General features: G+C 43.0%; 1 protein-coding gene across 1 annotated transcript in view; it reads right to left on the bottom strand.

Moving 5' to 3' along the window:
• The window catches only part of LOC311149286 (DENN domain-containing protein 1B-like), a 161,105-nt gene that overhangs the window by 92,764 nt on the left and 52,573 nt on the right, over nucleotides 1-15,768 (bottom strand). Inside the window, exons 4-5 of the mRNA XM_084186414.1 lie at nucleotides 8,200-8,249; nucleotides 7,016-7,135 (exon numbers count right to left, since the gene is read on the bottom strand). Of these exons, the coding sequence (XP_084042540.1) occupies nucleotides 7,016-7,135; nucleotides 8,200-8,249 (170 nt within the window). The remainder of the gene's footprint in view (nucleotides 1-7,015; nucleotides 7,136-8,199; nucleotides 8,250-15,768) is intronic.

Below are 15,768 nucleotides of genomic sequence, written 5' to 3'. Positions count from 1 at the left end.
TGTTTTGGTACTGTCCATTTGTAGCTTGTTTCTGGACACAGGTCCAGGAATGGCTGAAGGATTGCAATATTTGCATGGAGCTGACCCTGCAGATAGCACTACTAGGTGATCTGAAAAGTCATAGTCAATCGATCAATAATATAATACTACTTTTAGCAAAGATGTTTATTTTCAATTCACAGACTATAGAAACAATGAGAATAGAAAGGTTCAGAACTGTTGTAAAACATCACAGTACAGTTGAAAAATATATGGCAAATAGAAATCCAATATGGATGGTGTTAAGAGATAGATGGGTGGTGTTGAATGGAGCTGAAGGATGGGACTAATAACAACAACTAATAACAACAAGATAACTAGTGTAAGACATGCTGTGTCCTTAAAAAGTATATAGGTTATATATTGTGAGCTTTTGTGAAAGAGCACAGTTACAAAGCTATGGCATACAGAAGCATACCAGATGGACATCATGAAAATGATCGGAGGAAGTTCAGGAATAAAAACAAACAAAATATAATTAGTGACTGTGTCCATAAAATATATATAGTATGTATTAGCATGAAGTAGAGGCCTAAGCATTGTTGTTCACTAGTTTACTCCAATTAGGAGGGGATGGTGGAGTTGGAAAGTAATAAAGGGAAATATATATATTTTTAAATGATATGTATGTATGTATGTATGTATGTATGTGTGTATATATATATATATATATGCAAGAGAAAAAAATATATAAAAGTCTGCTGCCTCAGTTTTGATAATGGCAATTTGCATATACTCCAGAATGTCATGAAGAGTGATCAGATGAATTGCAATTAATTGCAAAGTCCCTCTTTGCCATGAAAATTAACTTAATCCCAAAAAAAACATTTCCACTGCATTTCAGCCCTGCCACAAAAGGACCAGCTGCCATCATGTCAGTGATTCTCTCGTTAACACAGGTGAGAGTGTTGACGAGGACAAGGCTGGAGATCATTCTGTCATGCTGATTGAGTTAGAATAACAGACTGGAAGCTTTAAAAGGAGGGTGGTGCTTGAAATCATTGTTCTTCCTCTGTTAACCATGGTTACCTGCAAGGAAACACATGCCGTCATCATTGCTTTGCACAAAAAGGGCTTCACAGGCAAAGATCTTGCTGCTTGTAAGATTGCACCTAAATCAACCATTTATCAGAACATCAAGAACTTCAAGGAGAGAGTTTCAATTGTTGTGAAGAAGGCGTCAGGGCGCCCAAGAAAGTCCAGCAAGCGCCAGGACCTTCTCCTAAAGTTGATTCAGCTGCGGGATCGGGGCACCACCAGTGCAGAGCTTGCTCAGGAATGGCAGCAGGCAGGTGTGAGTGCATCTGCACGCACAGTGAGACAAAGACTTTTGGAGGATGGCCTGGTGTCAAGAAGGGCAGCAAAGAAGCCACTTCTCTCTAGGAAAAACATCAGGGACAGACTGATATTCTGCAAAAGGTACAGGGATTGGACTGCTGAGGACTGGGGTAAAGTCATTTTCTCTGATGAATCCCCTTTTCGATTGTTTGGGGCATCCGGAAAACACCTTGTCCGGAGAAGACAAGGTGAGCGCTACCATCAGTCCTGTGTCATGCCAACAGTAAAGCATCCTGAGACCATTCATGTGTGGGGTTGCTTCTCAGCCAAGGGAGTGGGCTCACTCACAATTTTGCCTAAGAACACAGCCATTAATAAAGAATGGTACCAACACATCCTCCGAGAGCAACTTCTCCCAACCATCCAAGAACAGTTTGGTGACGAACAATGCCTTTTGATGGAGCACCTTGCCATAAGGCAAAAGTGATAACTAAGTGGCTCGGGGAACAAAACATCGACATTTTGGGTCCATGGCCAGGAAACTCCCCAGACCTTAATCCCATTGAGAACTTGTGGTCAATCCTCAAGAGGCGGGTGGACAAACAAAAACGCACAAATTCTGACAAACTCCAAGCATTGATTATGCAAGAATGGGCTGCCATCAGTCAGGATGTGGCCCAGAAGTTAATTGACAGCATGCCAGGGCGGATTGCAGAGGTCTTGAAAAAGAACACTGCAAATATTGACTCTTTGCATAAACTTAATGTAATTTTCAATAAAAGCCTTTGACACTTATGGAATGCTTGTAATTATACCTCAGTATGCCATAGTAACATCTGACAAAAATATCTCATAACACTGAAGCAGCGAACTTTGTGAAAACCAATACTTGTGTCATTTTCAAAACTTTTGACCACGACTGTACATACAGTGCATTCGGAAAGAATTCAGACCCCTTCACTTTTTCCACATTTTGTCACGTTACAGCCTTATTCTAAAATGGATTATATTGTTTTTTTACCCCTCATCAAACTTCACACAATACCTCATAATGACAAAGCAAAAACATTTTTGCAAATGTATTAAAAACAAAAAACGGAAATATCACATTTACATAAGTATTCAGACCCTTTACTCAGCACTTTGTTGAAGCACCTTTGACAGCGATTACAGCCTCGAATCTTCTTGGGTATGACGCTATGAGCTTGGCACATCTGTACTTGGGGAGTTTCTCCATTATTTTCAAGCTCGGTCAGGTTGGATGGGGAGCATCGCTGCACAGCTATTTTCAGGTCTCTCCAGAGATGTTCAATCGGATTCAAGTCCGGTCTCGGGCTGGGCCACTCAAGGACATTCAGAGACTTGTCCCAAAGCCCCTCCTGCGTTGTCTTGGCTGTGTGCTTAGGGTTATTGTCCTGTTGGAAGGTGAACCTTCACCCCAGTCTGAGGTCCTGAGGGCTCTGGAGCAGGTTTTCATCAAGGATCTCTCTGTACTTTGCTACTTTCATCTTTCCCTCGATCCTGACTAGCCTCCCAGTCCCTGCCACTGAAAAACATCCCCATAGCATGATGCTGCCACCACCATGCTTCACTGTAGGGATGGTGCCAGGTTTCCTCCAGACGTGACGTTTGGCATTCAGGCCAAAGAGTTCAATCTTGGTTTCATCAGACCAGAGAATCTTGTTTCTCATGGCCAGAGTCTTTAGGCGCCTTTTGGCAAACTCCAAGTGGGCTGTCATGTGCCTTTTACTGAGGAGTGGCTTCCGTCTTGCTACTTTACAATAAAAGCCTGATTGGTGGAGTGCTCCAGAGATGGTTGTCCTTCTGGAAGGACCTCCCATCTCCACAGAGGAACTCTGGAGCTCTGTCAGAGTGACCATCGGGATCTTGGGTCACCTCCCTGACCAAGGCCCTTCTCCCCCAATTGCTCAGTTTGGCCGGGCGGCGAGCTCTAGAAAGAGTCTTGGTGGTTCCAAACTTCTTCCATTTAAGAATGATGGAAGCCACTGTGTTCTTTGGGACCTTCAATGCTGCAGACATTTTTTGGAACTCTTCCCCAGATCTGTGCCTCGACACAATCCTGTCTCGGAGCTCTACGGACAATTCCTTTGGTTTTTGCTCTGACATGCACTTTCAACTATGAGACCTTATATAGACAGGTGTGTGCCTTTCCAAATCATGTCCAACCAATTGAATTTACCACAGGTGGACTCCAATCAAGTTGTAGAAACATCTCAAGGATGATCAATGGAAACAGGTTGCACCTGAGCTCAATTTCGAGTCAAATAACAAGGGGTTTGAATACTTAAGGTATTTCTGTTTTTTATATTTAATACATTAGCAAAAGTTTCTCAAAACCTTTTTTCGTTTTGTCATTATGGAGTATTGTGTGTAGATTTATGAGGAAATGTTGTTATTTAACCCATTTTAGAATAAGGCTGTAACGTAACAAAATGTGGAAAACGTCATTGGGTCTGAATACTTTCCGAATGTACTGTATATACAGTATATGAAAAATAAAACACTAATATATCTTCATTAGATAAGTATTCAACCCACTGAGTCAATACATGTTAGAATCATCTTTGGCAGCGATTACAGCCATGTCTTTCTGGGTAAGTCTCTAAGAGCTTTGCACACCTGGATTGTACAATATTTGCACAATATTATTTTTTACATTCTTTGAGCTCTGTTAAGTTGGCTGTTGATCATTGTTAGACAGCCATTTCCAAGTCTTGCCATAGATTTTCAAGCAGATTTAAGTCAAAACTGTAACTAGGCCACTCAGGAACATTCAATGTCATCTTGGTAAGAAACTGCAGTGAATATTTGGCCTTGTGTTTTAGGTAACTGTCCTGCTGAAAGGTGAATTTGTCTCATAGTGTCTGTTGGAAAGAAGACTAACCTAGGTTTTCCTCTAGGATTTTGCCTGTGCTTAGCTCTTTTCCGTTTATTTTTATCTTAAAAAACTCCCTAGTACTTGCCGATGACAAGCATACCCATAACATGATGCAGTAACCACCATGATAGAAAATATGAAGAGTGGTACTCAATGATGTGCTGTGTTGGATTTGAACATAAAGTTAATTTCTTTGCCACATTTTTAGCAATTTTACTTTAGTGCCTTAATGCAAACAGGATGCATGTTTAGGAATATTTGTATTATGTACAGGCTTCCTTCTTTTCATTCTGTCAATAAGGTTAGTATTGTGGATAACTACAATATTGTTGATCCATCTTCAGTTTTCGCCTATCACAGCCATTAAACTCTGTAACTGTTTTAAAGTCACCATTGTCCTCGTGGTGAAATCCCTGAGTGGTTTCCTTCCTCTCCAGCAACTGAGTTAGGAAGGACACCTGTATCTTTGTAGTGACTGGGTATATTGATACACCATCCAAAGTTTAATAACTTCACCATGCTCAAAGGGATATTCAATGTCCGCTTTTTTGTTTTTTTTACCCATCTACCAATAGGTGCCCTTCTTTGTGAGGCATTGGAAAACCTCCTGGGTCTTTGTGGTTGAATCGGTGTTTGAAATTCACTGCTCGACTGAGGGACCTTACAGATAATTATATGTGTGGGGTAAAGAGATGAGGTAGTCAATTAAAAAATCATGTTAAACACTATTATTGCACACAGAGTCCATGCAACTTATTATGTGACTTTCTAAGCAAATGTTTACTTTGAATACTTATTGACTCAAGACATTACAGCTTTTCATTTTTAATGAATAAAAAAAACTTTGACATTATGGGGTATTGTGTTTAGGCCAGTAACAAAAAAATCTATATTTATAAATCAAGGGGTGTGAATACTTTGTAAAGGCAATGTATCTGTCTCATATGATCACAACATATATTTAAAAGGATTATTCAATATGATCACAACTTGGATTGCTTATCTAAGAATTCCCAACTTCTTTCCATTTCTGCATTTCTAAATTAAAGCAAACTGGGCCAATGTTTTATCTTCATCCTACTTTGTATAACTAATATGTCAAAATAAAATAAGAAAACGGAAAAAAACAAATAAACTTGGAACGAAGTCTGCCCTCTCTGCCACTGACGCAAACATTCTATTTGTACATATTTCAAATATCTAAACCATGAGATATCTAAAATATGCATGTCTTTGTAATCATGATTTAAAATATTTTCACTAATCTTTTTCGCCAAACAGTGGGTCTATTTAAGAGGCAAAAAAGCAGGCAGCAAAAACAAACTGAAGTCTCTAAAACACACTCACAGAAGATTTAAAAAAAACATTCTATACATTTCTTATTATGAATGAAGCAAGCCATGCAAACTGTTCAGAATGCATAATGAATTTTATACATCATATGTCAAATGAATTAGCATGTGGGACTCAGAGAGGGGGACAGGGGAGTCTCTGCTAATTGGCAGCGAGGCTTCATGCATAATTATGGGCAAAGCGGCTTCCTTCGCCGTGCTTCTGTGCCTGTAGCCGAATAACGAGGAGAAATACAAAAAAAGAAAAACAAAGGGCATGGTGATGGTTGGCCGGGGTGGGCGGGTGTGTGTGGAGGGTGGAGGTGGGGGGCAGCTCATCTTGACAGCAGCTCATCAAGAACAAGATAAACCCTGCGACTGCCAGTCAATATCCACACAACACACACTACCTCACGACACTTAGGCAATTACTGCATTTAGTTTAGCATATGAGAATTTAGAAGATTATTCTATTCTTTTTTTCTATAGCATTTTTTCATTATTGTTTTTGGACTGTGCAAATTCCCATTACTTTTGTGGTTTGTTCAACTATATTGATTTAATAATGAAATATTTGTTATATAAATTGTTAATATAAAATGTGGTTAAGTTTCTAAGGCCCTATTAAATTAATATATATTTTTTAAAAGAAGTATTTTTACTAAAATATCTTTCTGTGCATTAATAATAAAAGATCACATATTTTAGATAAATCCAGGCTGTGCTAAAAATTATCTCGAGAGGGAGTTGAAATTACAATCTATTGCAAAAATAATTATTCAAAGTTGTCATTGTAAATGATAGGTTGTTCTTAATTGACTACGGGTTAAATAAATGAACTAAATTACTAACATTATAGGGACCAAACTAATATGGAATTCAGGAGTTTATTATTTTTCTATAACTGGCATGAAGAAATTGAAGAGAGTAACACTGATTCATATTGCTTCCAAAGAGAACCCCACTCTCTCTACAATCAATTAAGAAATATAATCTGCATATGACTGACGTGAGGATATTACAAACAGTTAATATTTATGAATAATTAACATGTCAATAATATAGATTTCTTTCCTCATGAAGAAAGTAATTGTGATAAAATCATTTTGTAAAAGTGTAAATTCATTTTTAAAAAAAAGTCATATAAATAAAAAAACATGATTGACTAAATGATTGATGCAATTGGTCAATAGCTAAACTGCAGGGGTATCCAACTCTTACCCTATGAGGCCCGGAGCCTGCTGGTTTTCTGTTCTACCTGATAATTAATTGCACACACCTGGTGTCCCAGGTTCAAATAAGTCACTGATTAGAGGGGAACAATGAAAAAACGCAGTGGAACTGGCTTCGAGGTCAGAGTTGAGTTTGAGGGTGCTAAAGAATAAGCTACCTTACTTAAAATGTACTATTTTGTAAGTCGCTCGAGATAAAAGAGTCTACTAAATGCGTGTGTGTGGGTGTGTCGTACCTGAGCAGACAGATGCAGCCACGGCAGCCGGAGGTGAGTCTGCAGAAGCCAAACCTCTGCTTGCTCTCGATGTCCGTCAGCACAAAGGTAAAGTTCTGACCCACCTGACTCTGGGAAACCCTGGGAACAGTCACCACACAAACGCACACGCACATACACGTAGGGGACAGAGAGAACACACCATTAACACACAACCAATTACCTCAAGAAATACAGAATTACCACACAGTCACCTACGGAACAGAAAAAACGAATCATTACTTCACAAGCACACATGGGACATTCATCAAGAGTTTCAGGCCAGGGAATCATGACAATCAGATCAGTGAAAGTAATGTAATGGTTTCAGTTAAATAGAAAATAAGAAACTCCTTATTACCACATTATCACCGCAGAGGACAGCAATGACAAACGTTTTATAACATTATTATAAAGATACAGTTTTTAAAATGTGAAAAGTAACTACTCACCTAACCCTAAGTCTAAGTCTCTCAACCTCACCCTGGATAGAAGGCCAAGTTAACTTCTAAACTTTTCTATATGATTCTGGCTACAGTCCCAGACTGTTGAGTGTCTGTGAGTTGGGTATGTGTATTTCTTATGAAGTTTCATCAGTAGATGGCAGCAGTAAAGCTTGTGTGGAGAACAGCACAGCACAGCTCAGGCTATCCCAACCCCAACCCCCTACCTATACAACAGCACTTTTCACATGTCATTTTCCAGGCTGCAAAATAAGAGCAGAATCCTCTACAGAGGGCTGCTTTTCAAATCAGACTGGTACCAACTCTAAAGATATAGTTATTCAGTCATCGATAAACACATGATACAAGCGAGACATACACATATGCACACAGACACAAATGCATACAAAAGCACACTCAGGGCACATACACACAAAATGGCACACCCACACTGTGGTGGGAGTGAGATCAAATGGCTTGGCATGGGTTGGGCAGGGAGCAAGGAGCAGACTGGCTTGGTGTTTAGGTGACTAAGAGAGGCTTTTGGCTTCAACTACACCACCAGCTGTTAACAGACAGACTCCACACGCCGTAGCTCCACGGTATACACACACATCTCTCCTGTTACTAAAACATATTAGTGTGGGGGTGTGTGGGTGTGTCCGTGTTGGTAGAGTACAGGACTATTAACAGGGGAGCAGGGGGAAGGAATCCTACTCCTACCTCTCCACATCGAAGGGGAAGCAGAACTTGGGTATCGTCCGGAGAACCTCCTGAGAACCAGAATAACACAACCACTGATTAGACAACACTAACATAACGTAAACAACACAAACAACAAACCAATTACAAAAACAACATTGTCACACTTCAGTAACAAGCCATTACAGATGCTTTAGATAATGCTCTTATAATGCTACTTATACATGTTTAAAAACTATGGAATACTCAATGCATTAATAGTAAGAACACTACTTATATAATGTTTATTATTAATAAATTAATGTATTTTTGTGTTCATACACAACCCTGTAAGTTTAGCCTAATCAAATTACTTGTTGAACAAAGACTAATTCAAAGTCTGATAGTGATATGAATAAAATAATCTAATTAAATAATTCAATTAGGCTAAATAACCTAAATACAACAGACACGACTAAATCCCCAGAGCTGATAAGTGTTTCAGTTGAGAGAATCAGGGAAAAGGTTTTCCTTTCTATAGGTCCAGACCCACAGCTTAAATAATTAGCTACGATTACCTACAGTACATTGATTATCAGGGGTGATGTCGGTGAAAGAGGGAGGGAGGGAGGCAGGGATAGAGGGATGGAGGAGAGAAGAGAGAGAGAGACCTATAGGTGGTGGCAGATTGCTGTGACAATAGGCTAAGCAGCTCTGGGGTACGGAACGGGCAGGGGGGAGGTAGAGCCTTAAGGGCTTTACCTCCAAAAACCTCCCTGTGGGGGGGCGGGGGGGGGGGGGGGGGCAAGTAATTGGGGGACTGGAGCAGAGCTGAGCACCATATGGGTTAGCTGAGCCAGCCACCACTTCTGTCTGTCTGTCTGAGGTTGGTCCTGGGTCTGTGTGTCTGTCTAGTACAGCAGCCTAGCCATGGGGAACAACCACTGATCCCCCCCGATCACAAGACAAAGCTGCCTGCCACCATAACCAAAGGCAACAAGGAACACAGAGATATGAGGGTGGGGGTAGTGTGTGTGTGTGTCTTGCATATGTCTTGCGTATCAGTGTGTAGGAAGGCTGTGTGGCTATAAAACTGTCACACATGTCTGAGTCGCCACCGCCGTATGGACTACTATTATTAACCGCCATGTAGGCACACCAATATGTTTCAGACAGCCTAGCTTAGTGATGTACATATGTCACACAAACACACACATACCCCATCTCTCTACAAATAAAAACGTATGGGTTGCCAGATTCCGGAACTGTCATTGCCCCGCCCACATGTGTTGACAGGAAAAGTGACAGTCCCTGAGCCATGGAGACTGACAAGACCACAGATACAACAAAAGTGTGTGTGTGTGTGTGTGTGTGTGTTATAGGCCTATATACAGACAAATAGATGGCCATCTCTCTCAATGTACACAACATTCCAACACCAACCCTCTTCCCTTCCGGAAGGCGCACAAACGTCAAGAATCTCTATCTCCCTTCCTTCTCCAACAAGCATCTCTCTCCCTCTGTCTCCCTCTCTTTCCTCTCCAACATCTCCCTCTCTCTCTCTCTCCATATCCCCCCCCCTACCCTTTCCCTCCCTGCCTCCCTCCTCCATTCCTCCAGGTGATGTGTACGGCCTCCAGTATACCAGAGGGATCTCTCTACAGGAGTGGCAGACTGGAGGGGAACCAATGTTGCCACTGTTGTTGTTGTTATTCCGTTGTACACTATTTCCTCTCCTCCCCCTTGCTAACCGTTTTCCCAAGACAAAAGAATATAAAACAGCTAACACATTTGCAGCTCTGAAGGCATGTGCTTGTGTGCACGCGTGTGTGTGTGTGTGTGTGTATAGGCTGCATTATTTATCGGAGGTAGAGACAGGGGTATCACTCAGTGAGACAGCACACTCTCTCCTCCCCTAGATGAGGTCTGGCATCACAGCTAACTACAGCACAGTACAGGGCCTGCCTCTGCTTCTGCATATGCATAGCCGTCACATCCCTTCCCAACATAGCTCCAGCAGGCAGGTCTTCCCTTCCACACTGGCATGTCTCTGCCTCAGCCTGTTCTTCCCCATGGAGCCCACTTTGTTTTGTTGTCTATGGACCACCAATGGACGGATCACCAACAGCTCTCTGAGGGCAGATCCTTCTAAACAGGCTGGGGCTGATAGCCCCATAAACCCAGCTCAGTGTTGGGAGAGGGAACCCACTGAGTACTGTGGAGTGGACCACTGTCTATAACATTTTACATTTTAGTAATTTAGCAGACGCTCTTATCCAGAGTGACTTACAATTGGTGCATTCATCTTAAGATAGCTAGGTGAGTCAACAACACATCACAATCGTATCAAGTACGGGGCTGCATTGCAGCAGGTCGCGAGCTTCAAGTTCCTCGTTGTCCACATCACTAAGGACCTATCATGGTCCAAACACACCAACCAAGTCATAAAGAGGACACGACAACGCCTCTTCCCCCTCAGGAGGCTGAGGGGATTTGGCATGGGCCCTCAAATCCTCAAAAAGCTCTACAGCAGCACCAGTGAGAGCATCTTGACTGGCTGCGTCACCGTTTGGTGTGGCGACTGCTTGGCATCCGACCGCAGGGCACTGCAGAGGATGGTGCATACGGCCCAGTGCATCACTGGGGCCGAGCTCCCTGACATCCAGGACCTCAATGCCAGGCGGTGTCAGAGGAAGGCCCTAGGGGTTGTCAAAGACTACATCCACCGAAGTGTATAATGGTGCCCAAGTGTACTGTATAATGGATGGCTGCCATTTTAGGGGCTCCTAACCAATTGCGCTATTTTGTGTGTTTTTTCGCATTGTTTGTAACTTATTTTGTACATAATGTTCTGCCACTGTCTCTTATGACCGAAAAGAGCTTCTGGATATCAGAACAGCGATTACTCACCTCGAACTGGACAAAGATTTTTTCTTTAACGAGTCGGACGCAAAGGATTTACTCCAGATACCCGACCAGGCCCATATCCCCGTCATTCGCATAAAGAGAAGACGCCGATACAGGGGACGCAGGTCAGGGTGCCTTGTGAGAATTCGTTGGCGAGTGGGTAACACGCCTCTACCATCTGTCCTACCAACGGGACATTAAAAACTATAATATCTTATGCTTCATTGACATGAATAATATACAGTTGGCTGGGTTTGCCGTGCATCGGCAAGACAGACCAGCTACCTCCGGTAAGACGAGGGGTAGTGGTCGGTGTCAATTTGTCAACAAAAGCTGGTGCTTTTGACTTGAGGTTTTGCTCTCCTTAGTTAGAGTACCTCATGATAAGCTGTAGACCACATTATTTACCAAGAGAGTTTATATATTTTTTTCGTAGCTGTTTATCAACGAGCTGTATAAGACCATAAGCAAACAAGAAAATGCTCATCCAGAAGTGGTGCTCCTAGTGGCCGGGGACTTTAAAGTAGAAAAACTTTAATCAGTTTTACCTAATTTCACATGTTCAACCAGAGGAAATAAAACTCTAGACCACCTTTACTCCACACACAGAGACGCATACAAAGCTCTCCCTCGGCCACCATTTGGCAAATCTGACCATAACTCTATCCTCCTGATTCCTGCTTACAAGTAAAAACTAAAGCAGCACGTACCAGTGACTCGCTCAATACTGTAGTGGTCAGATGATGCAGATGCTAAGCTACAGGACTGTTTTGCTAGCACAGACTGGAATATGTTCCAGGATTCATCCGATGGCATTGAGTATACCACATCAGTCACCGGCTTCATCAATAAGTGCATCGATGACGTCGTCCCCACAGTGACCGTACGTAAATATCCCAACAAGGAGCCATGGATTACAGGCAACATCCGCACTGAGCTAAAGGCTAGAGCTGCCGCTTTTAAGGCGATTATAAGAAATCACGCTATGCCCTCCGACGAACCATCAAACAGGCAAAGCGTCAATACAGGACTAAGATTGAATCCTACTACACTGGCTCTGATGCTCATTGGATGTGCCAGGGCTTGCAAACTATTAAGGATTATAGTGGCTTGCGAAAGTATTCACCCCCATTGGCATTTTTCCTATTTTGTTGCCTTACAACCTGGAATTAAAATGGATTTTTGGGGGGTTTGTATCATTTGATTTACACAACATGCCTACCACTTTGAAGATGCAAAATATTTTTTATTGTGAAACAAACAAGAAATAAGACAAAAAACTGAAAACTTGAGCGTGCATAACTATTCACCCCCCCAAAGTCAATACTTTGTAGAGCCACCTTTTGCAGCAATTACAGCTGCAAGTATCTTGGGGTATGTCTCTATAAGCTTGGCACATCTGGCCACTGGGATGTCTGCCCATTCTTCAAGGCAAAACTGTTCCAGCTCCTTCAAGTTGGATGGTTTCCGCTGGTGTACAGCAATCTTTAAATAATACCACAGATTCTCAATTGGATTGAGGTCTGGGCTTTGAATAGGCCATTCCAAGACATTTAAATGTTTCCCCTTAAACCACTCGAGTGTTGCTTTAGCAGTATGCTTAGGGTCATTGTCCTGCTGGAAGGTGAACCTCCATCCCAGTCTCAAATCTCTGGAAGACTGAAACAGGTTTCCCTCAAGAATTTCCCTGTATTTAGCACCATCCATCATTCCTTCAATTCTGACCGGTTTCCCAGTCCCTGCCGATGAAAAACATCACTGTGGGGATGGTGTTCTCGGGGTAATGAGAGGTGTTGGGTTTGTGTCAGACATAGCGTTTTCCTTGATGACCAAAAAGCTCAATTTTAGACTCATCTGACCAGAGTACCTACTTCCATATGTTTGGGGAGTCTCCCACATGCATTTTGGCGAACATCTTTGATTATTTTTTTCTTTAAACAATGGCTTTTTCTCTGGCCATTCTTCCGTAAAGCTCAGCTCTGTGGAGTGTACGGCTTAAATTGGTCCTATGGACAGATACTCCAATCTCCGCTGTGGAGCTTTGCAGCTCCTTCAGGGTTATCTTTGGTCTCTTCGTTGCCTCTCTGATTAATGCCCTCCTTGCCTGGTCCGTGAGTTTTGGTGAGCGGCCCTCTCTTGGCATGTTTGTTGTGGTGCCATATTCTTTAAATTTTTTAATAATGGATTTAATGGTGCTCCGTGGGATGTTCAAAGTTTCTGATATTTTTTTATAACCCAACCCTGATCTGTACTTCTCCACAACTTTGTCTCTGACATGTTTGGAGGTCTTCATGGTGCCGCTTGCTTGGTGGTGCCCCTTGCTTTGTGGTGTTGCAGACTCTGGGGCCTTTCAGAACAGATCACATGACAGATCATGTGACACTTAGATTGCACACAGGTGGACATTATTTAACTAATTCTATGACTTCTGAAGGTAATTGGTTGCACCAGATCTTATTTAGGGGTTTCATAGCAAAGGGTGTGAATACATATGCACGCACCACTTTTCCGTTATTTATTTTTTATTTATTTTTGAAAGAAAATATTTTTTTCATTTCAATTCACCAATTTTGACTATTTTGTGTATGTTCATTACATGAAATCCAAATAAAAAATCCATTTAAATTACAGGTTGTAATGAAACAAAATTGGAAAAACGCCAAGGGGGATGAATACTTTTGCAAGGCACTGTACAAAGGGAAGCACAGCTGCAAGCTGCCCAGTGACACAAGCCTACCAGACGAGCTAAATTACTTTGATGCGCGCTTCTAGGCAAGCAACACTGAAGCATGCATGAGAGCACTAGATGTTCTGGACGACTGTGTGATCACTCTCTCCGTAGCCAATGTAAGTCAGACCTATAAACAGGTCAACATTCACAAGGCCGCAGGGCCAGACAGATTACCAGGACGTGTACTCAGAGCATGCGCTGACCAACTGGCAAGTTTCTTCACTGACATTTTCAAACTCTCCCTGACCTAGTCTGTAATACCTACATGTTTCAAGCAGATCACCATAGTCCCTGTAACCAAGAACGCCAAGGTAACCTGCCTAAATGACTACTGACCCATAGCACTCACGTCTGTAGCCATGAAGTGCTTTGAAAGCTTGGTCATTGCTCATATCAACACCATCATTCCAGAAAACCTAGACCACTCCAATTCGCATAACTCCCCAACAGATCCACAGATGACTCAATCTCTATTGCACTCCACACTGCCCTTTCCCACATGGAGGAGCCCCTACGTGAGAATGCTATTCATTGACTACAGCTCAGCATTCAACACCATAGTGACCGCAAAGCTCATCACTAAGCTCAGGACCCTGGGACTAAACACTTCCCTGAGCAACTGGATCCTGGACTTCTTGACGAGCTACACCCAGGTGGTAAAGGTAGGCAACAACACATCTGCCACGCTGATCCTCAACATAGGGGTCCCTCGGGTGCGTGCTTAGTCCCCTCCTGTAGTCTCTGTTCACCCCCGACTGCATGGCCAAGCACAACTCCAACACCATCATTAAGTTTGCCGACGACACAACGGTGGTAGGCCTTATCACCGACAACGATGAGACAGCCTATAGGAAGGCAGTCAGAGACCTGGCAGTGTGGTACCAGGACAACAACTTCTCCCTCAACGTGAGCAAGACAAGGAAAAGGAGGGCTGAGCACACCCCCATTCACATCGACGGGGCTAAAGTGCAGCAGGTCGAGAGCTTCAAGTTCCTTGGTGTCCACATCACCAACAAACTATCATGGTCCCTCAGGAGACTGAAAAGATTTGGCATGGGTCCTCAAATCCTCAAAAGGTTTTACAGCTGCACCATTGAGAGCATCCTGACTGGTTGCATCACCGCCTGGTATGGTAACTGCTCGGCATCCGTGAGAGTTATTTAAGATACTCTTCAAAGAGGTAGGGTATCAGACATTTCGAAAGATGGGCAGGGACTCCGCTCGCTGTCCTGACTTTAGGGGGTAGCTTGTTCCACCATTGAGGTGACATGTAGGGTTTGACATTTTACATTTTAGTCATTTAGTAGACGCTCTTATCCAGAGCGACTTACAGTTAGTGAGTGCATACATTTTCATACTGGCCCCCCATGGGAATCGAACCCAGAACCCTGGCGTTGCAAGCGCCATGCTCTACCAACTGAGCTACACGGGGTCTACCATAGCCTGAAGGGAGTTCCCCTTGCTGCTCCGTAGGCAAGCACCAGGGTCTAGTGGAGTGTGTGGAGGAGCATGAACCTGCAGGAGCGAGTCATGTTTGCAGAGAATGACAGGGTGCTGTCCAGGGTCACGCCAACGTTATTTGCACTCTGGGAGGGGGACACTGTGGAGTTGTCAACTGTGATGGAGGTATTGGAGCAGGCAGGCCTTCCCCGGGAGGAAAGGCAGCTCCATTTTGTCGAGGTTGAGCTTGAGATAGTGGGCCAACATCCAAGCTGAGATGTCTGCCAGGCACACATAGATGTGTGTTGCCACCTGGGTGTCAGAAGGGGGGGGAAGGAGAAAAAGTAGTTGAGTGTCATCCGCACAGCAATGATAGGAGAGACCATGTGAGGATATGACAGAGCCGAGAGACTTGGTGTACAGAGAGAAGAGGTGAGGGCCTAGAACTGAGCCCTGGGAGACAGCAGTAATGAGAGTACGTGGTACAGACACAGATCATCTCCACGTCACCTGGTAGAAGCGGCCTGCCAGGT

Source organism: Coregonus lavaretus, assembly GCF_964263955.1.
Source record: "Coregonus lavaretus genome assembly, chromosome: 21".
Classification (NCBI taxonomy): domain Eukaryota; kingdom Metazoa; phylum Chordata; class Actinopteri; order Salmoniformes; family Salmonidae; genus Coregonus; species Coregonus lavaretus.
This window is presented reverse-complemented; position numbering and strand designations above follow the sequence as displayed.